Source organism: Papaver somniferum, chromosome 3, assembly GCF_003573695.1.
Source record: "Papaver somniferum cultivar HN1 chromosome 3, ASM357369v1, whole genome shotgun sequence".
Lineage (NCBI taxonomy): Eukaryota > Viridiplantae > Streptophyta > Magnoliopsida > Ranunculales > Papaveraceae > Papaver > Papaver somniferum.
The window spans coordinates 215,906,093-215,911,906 of NC_039360.1; the positions used below are offsets into that span (position 1 = coordinate 215,906,093).

The 5,814-nt window shown below is 36.2% G+C and overlaps 1 protein-coding gene across 1 annotated transcript; it reads right to left on the reverse strand.

The window, feature by feature from the left end:
- Window positions 1-1,246: 1,246 nt before the first annotated feature.
- On the reverse strand, window positions 1,247-5,387 carry LOC113358635 (protein SMAX1-LIKE 4-like). Its single transcript, XM_026602248.1, has 3 exons — window positions 3,779-5,387; window positions 2,972-3,236; window positions 1,247-2,855 (listed from the first exon to the last, which is right to left on the reverse strand). Exons 1-3 carry the CDS (start codon window positions 5,098-5,100, stop codon window positions 1,320-1,322), a joined length of 3,123 nt encoding a protein of 1,040 aa, XP_026458033.1. The 5' UTR covers window positions 5,101-5,387; the 3' UTR covers window positions 1,247-1,319.
- Between the last annotated feature and the right edge of the window lie 427 nt (window positions 5,388-5,814).

Genomic DNA, 5,814 nt, shown 5'->3' on the forward strand with positions numbered 1-5,814 from the left:
GACTTATTGTGAAGCAAAAAATCTGGACTTCTAGACTTCTGCTTCTGGAGAAGCACTTTTGACTTCTACTTCTGCATCCAAACATGCTATTAATCTTTGTTAGGTTACTGTTTAGTGAAGTTCTAATGAAGTTCTAATTTGCTTTAAACAAGAAAATCTGTTATCTCAAGATTAAGCTATTCAGAAGTCAACTTATTAGGGTGCTCTATAATTTTAATTAAAAACTTATAAATTTGAACATTCGTTGCTACTGTGAGTTTCAAATTCAGATCGTGTATATTACTGATATATGGCTTTCCATTCTATTAGAAACATCTAACATGTTTTTAAATTTAAACAAAAACTGTGAAAGATTCCTTCTATTCAATTGGATTAGGTTGAATGATTTGAATATAAAGTTTACGCATTTGAAAAAGTATTAGAATGTTTGATTGGGTTATATTCAACTAATCAATTGAACTTAGATTCTAATTAAACCTTAATCAATAGTATTATGTCGGGGTTATGACTTGTGAATGATTAGAAGCTTTTATCATAATGCCAAAGAAACTTTTGCTTTTGAAGGGATAATAGAATATGTTAAAACTGTTAAGATTAGATACCTATTAAAGTTCTTAATTAGTACCAATACACTAAACATCTTGGCACTTTAAACTTTGCTCAAAACATATCTATTTTGTGGTAGAGGAGGAGGGATAAGTAAATAATACGGAAAATAGGTCATTTGTCCAAATATTTTTAAAACATGGTTCAAATGGACGAGTAAAAATTAGTATGGGTGAAATGGACACCAAAAAAATAGCAACGATGAAACTGGATTCATCCTGACTTAAACTTAAAAAATAGCAAGGATGAAACTGGATGCATCCTGATGTAAATTAAAAATAAGAAAAAGTATTTAAAAATGGGTAGGATGAAACCGTTTACATCCTGACTATTTTTATATTTTTGTCCATTTAAACAGTATCAAAACCTAAGTGTGCTTTTCACCCAGAAATTGTTGATTTTGATCTTTTTAATTATTTTTATGTAAATAATAATAATAAAAGAAAAATGTAATGCTATTACTAGAGAGAGCTATTTCAAGTAAGAGAGATAGGAAACAAAATTGATGGATGCCCCCTGGCTCCACAATTGGGCTAGACTAGAGAAATAGTGGTGTTCATTCTTTTAGCCTTTTAGGTAATCGTATGTAATAGTTCTATCTAAGCTAGTCAAGTAAAAATACCTAAACTAGTGGGAAAATTAAAGAGATTAAACAAAGGACACTTGGTCATTTCATTTCCTTTTCTACATGAACTTCTTCCATACATTTTCATTCAAACTTGAATGCTTGTAGGAAGATTTGAACCCATATACCCAAACTCCATTATACCATTCCCCCCCTTTTTTATACCCCCAAAAGTAAGCCTAACTGTACCCCAATCCCCGCCTTTTTTAACCGTTAGCAAACTTGTTTGAAAAATGTCTATTAGCCATTTGTCAAACAAGTCTGCAAGAAATGAACCGCAACTACAAACCATTTCATCCAAAACCTCTTGATCAACAGACCAACACCCTCTCTTTACATTCCCAAACACCTCTACAAACACCCCATTGATTTTAGACCTGAGGTTCTCAGCCATCTCGTCGTGAGATGCTGAAGTTCTATCCAAAACAAACCGGTTTTCGAAGGACTCGAAGAACCCATAATGTGTTTTCTCGTAAGCTAAATCTGTTTCTTGAGTCAGATCACTAGGAACTGGAGTGAACTCTGAGGTTTTCTGTTCGTCGCTGTCTTCCTCTTCCTCGTCTCCTACTGCTAACAGATTCAAATCAAGGGTGTTCGAGCTTGATTGCCTCGAAAATACCTTTGTGGCATGTCCCGTCTTCTCGTCTCCACTTCCACTGGTTTGTGGGCTTTGCCTCTTGTTAGGTAGTTCTGACTCGGCTTTGCGCTTATGACTTGAGTCAGTTGGTCTCAAACTAGGACATGTTTCAGCTTCAACTACTAATTTCATGGAGATGATGCCATCGTCTTCAAGTCCCGAAGAAGTACTTGTCATGGCAACAAATGTGGCTCCAGACAAACTGACTTCTCTCCCGCTGTGATCTTCGAGCCGTCCAGTTTGAAAGCCATCCGCAAGAAATTTAACAAAATGTGCATCAGCAAAATCAATTTCTTCAATCAGAACAATGCATCTTTCATGGGATTTCAATGCTTCTAAGAGAATTCTGCAACTTAGGCTGGCCTCTTTTTCTCTTCTCATGTTCATGTTGACAAGATGATAAGAAGACCCAGAAAATGTCTCTGAAATTGCTCGTGCCAATCGCCTTTTTGCAACCAAATCTGTTCCTTGAATGAATAACCAATTCCCATTCTTCTTGGTTGGTCCTGGGTTGATTAAAGCTTCTGCAATTGAACGAGCTGTCTCGGATTGCCACGGGATATTTTCTTGCAGCAGCTTACACAAGTCTTGTTCTTTTGCAGAATCCTTCTGATCGGAGAACAATGGGTTACCAAGAGCAAGTGTGATCTTTAAGTCCTTGCTTTCCATGCTTCTAAGAGAATCAAGCCTTGGTTCTGATGGAATTTGCTTTGGGGTTCCAGTAGTGCTAAAACCAAAGTCAATAGAACAAGGTTGGCGCGTTCCAAAATGAACCACAGGATTTGAAGTTTGATTGAGTTTTGTCTCTGATTCACGGAAAGTGTTGTTCTGGTTCAAGTTTGATCCTGCAGCACTAGTCCACCACGGATATGATGAAGCACGGTTGTTGAACAACGAAGGAGAATTAGGATGAAGCTGATTAGACCTTGGATGGTGCAAGCTATGACACAATCTGTTCCATTTTCTCCTCAGTTCCACCAAATCATCCTACAATATGTCCAAAACGAATTAGTTAGCAAAATTGTTATTATAGTTAGACAAACATATATAGATATACCCAGTATGTCTTTCAATTGGTACATTCAAGTCCATCTGATTATTACCTGATGACGAGAATCGGCTCGATTAGGCTGCAACCAGTAAGGCAACTGCTTTGAACCCTTGTCCATTTCTTTAGCACCAGCAGAACTTAGGAAAGACGGCGACGACTTCTGTTGCCCTGATTTGAAAAACCCTGCATCCCTTTCAAAATTAGAGGTACATTCAGCACAACAAGTGAGCTTGTCTTGCTCATCCACTGCAGCAAATGGCTTAGTTTCTTGCATCTGAGATTGGCTTTGCAAAACACTCATCCTTGACTGCATTCCACTGCAATAAACATGAAACACCATCAAAACCAAAATTTCCATATGAAAACATTATCACCAAAAAGGGTCACCACTTCAAGACGCTATGGATCAGTCCGGCCGGTTACGTCCTAAATCGACAAGCAAAAAGTGATTGAATTCTTCTCTAATGATCAACTTAGACTTACTACTAACTAAAATTCACAAGTATAGACACACACACTATTAGTGAAAGGCAGACACCAAAGAGATTTAGATATTCCAAAGTATGAAAATAGTAGTAGTACTAGTAAATGAAGACAAAATCAGCAAATATGTTCGACATAAATGCAGTTTGGTCCCCTAAGAGCCAAAAAAAAAAAAAAAAAAAACAATTTCAAAAGAACAAAACAACAAAAAGAATCCTATCAAAAATCATAATTCTAATTCCCTGTCTCAAATTCTAAATTGCAAGAAACATATATGATACTACAAATCTTTAACACAAACCAGTAAAGAAAAGGACAGTGTGCTAGTGTAAACATATATCTGCCATTACTGTTAAAGTTATGATGAAGAACTCACCTAGAACCATGTAAAGATAAACCAAGACCACCAGAAGGAACAGAAACAGCTTGAAGAAACCATTGCATCTCAAGAGAATAAGGTTGTTTAACTTGACATTTCATATAAGTTTGATAATCAGCAGTAGCCATTAACCAAACTTTTGATGATGAACGGAAATCTGATATTAACCTTCCAATCTCTTCAACTAAGAACCCACTGTGATTCTCATTTTCATCAGCAACAACCCATTTCAAATCACCAATATAGATAATAACTCCACTTCCTAATGACACTAGAGAAGATACTTTACTTCTCAAATCAGATATCTTCATCTCCACTTCATTTCTCTTCATGAACTTCAAAGATAACTGAAACTTAAGAACATGGGTTGATCTTAACTCATTAGGAATGTTAATACTTCTCTGAACTCTATTCATTAACTCTTCAACTAAACCTTCAGTTGTTGTTAAACAATCACCAACAATAACTGTGTTCCTTCGCTTGCCACTAGTAGCAAAGACCTCAAAAACTAGCCTTAAATCCCTCTCTCTTTCACTGACTGAATCATTAAAATCATGGGTGGTGGTGGTAGTGTTTTTCAAATGATTCTTAGGATGAAACAGAAATGGGTTTTGTTCAGACATGAAATGGGTTTGCCAAAACCCATTATGATTGATGAAGTTATTATTATGATCATGATGAGTAGGAGGAGAACACAGAAAAGTAGTACTAGAAGGAGCTGAATTGTACTGAAAAACAGAAGAAGGTGAAGAAGATATTGATAAGTCTTCAAGATTGTTCTTGACAGAAATACTAGAGAACCCAGCTTCCCTCATAACTCTACTAACACTAGGATCATCTAAGATAGATATTGTAAGTTGTTCTAGCTCAACCTTAATAGCTAAAAGAGGTTGCTGCTGTTGCTGTTGAGATTGAGACTGCTGATTCTCAATACAACCTCTTCTCTGATGAGCTTGAGCTCTTTTCAGAGCAGCTATCAAAGCATTAGAAAGACAAGGCTGATTACCACCACCACCACCAACACCACCATGATGAAGCAAATGACTACTAGGATGAGTTGTTGGTAATCTATTCAAAGCAACATTAAAACACAACTCAAGTGCTCTGCATTGAAGTGGATGAGAATTTGAATGAGGGTTTGATTTTAAACAAGCTCTTTTTAACAAGCTTGTTCTTGAGTCACTCAACAATGTTGCAGCAACATGAAGTGGTGTTATCTGAGCATGCCCTCTCCTCTTTGCTAAACTTAATGAATGTTTTAAGATTGAAGCAGCCTCTGTTGTGAGGGTCTGCTGTAATGTAAAACCTCCTGCACGCATTACTTCCTAAATGAAAAACCCCTACACCCCTCTTAATACACTTGACTGAAACTGAATGAAGATGATCATGAAACACTCTACACAGACACTATCTTTGAGTTTGTTTCTCCCTCCCCAAGGTTTGAGTTCTTATGATGTTTTTTTTTTTGCTTTGAAGTTAGTTTGTTTCCACTGCTGCTACTTCTTAAGAACTAGCTGCTGCTGCTGCTTTTTGTAGTTCTTTACTTTCATGGGTTTCTTTCTTTTCTTTTCTCACTCTCTGAACCATCCCTTTAATAAAAATCACAGTCACAATAGGGTACGGTTTATATAAAGTGTACTGTTTTAAAAAACATATTTTATTACTAATATTCAAAATTTACACTTTTGCTTTATTAGTTAACTAAATCAGATTTTCATGGAAATGGTAAGAAAATGCATCTGCATTGTGAATGAGTGATGAAATTTCTTTTTTCTGCGATATGAGATAAAAACAGAGTAAATGTAAAAGCTGCAAAACAGATTTTTGATCTCTTGCGTTGCAACAGTTGCCGCTGCTCAGCTGCCTGCACTGTTTGTTTGTGATCAGTTTATGTCTTTCTTTACTAACAAACGTGAGAGCTTTTGGTTGTTCTGGTAATTACACATGCCTCCCCTAAAGTCAAAAGTCAAGGGAGTAAACTCTAAATATGTAAAAAGTTTGGATAGGTTAGGGTGCTATTCTTAGTATCTGTA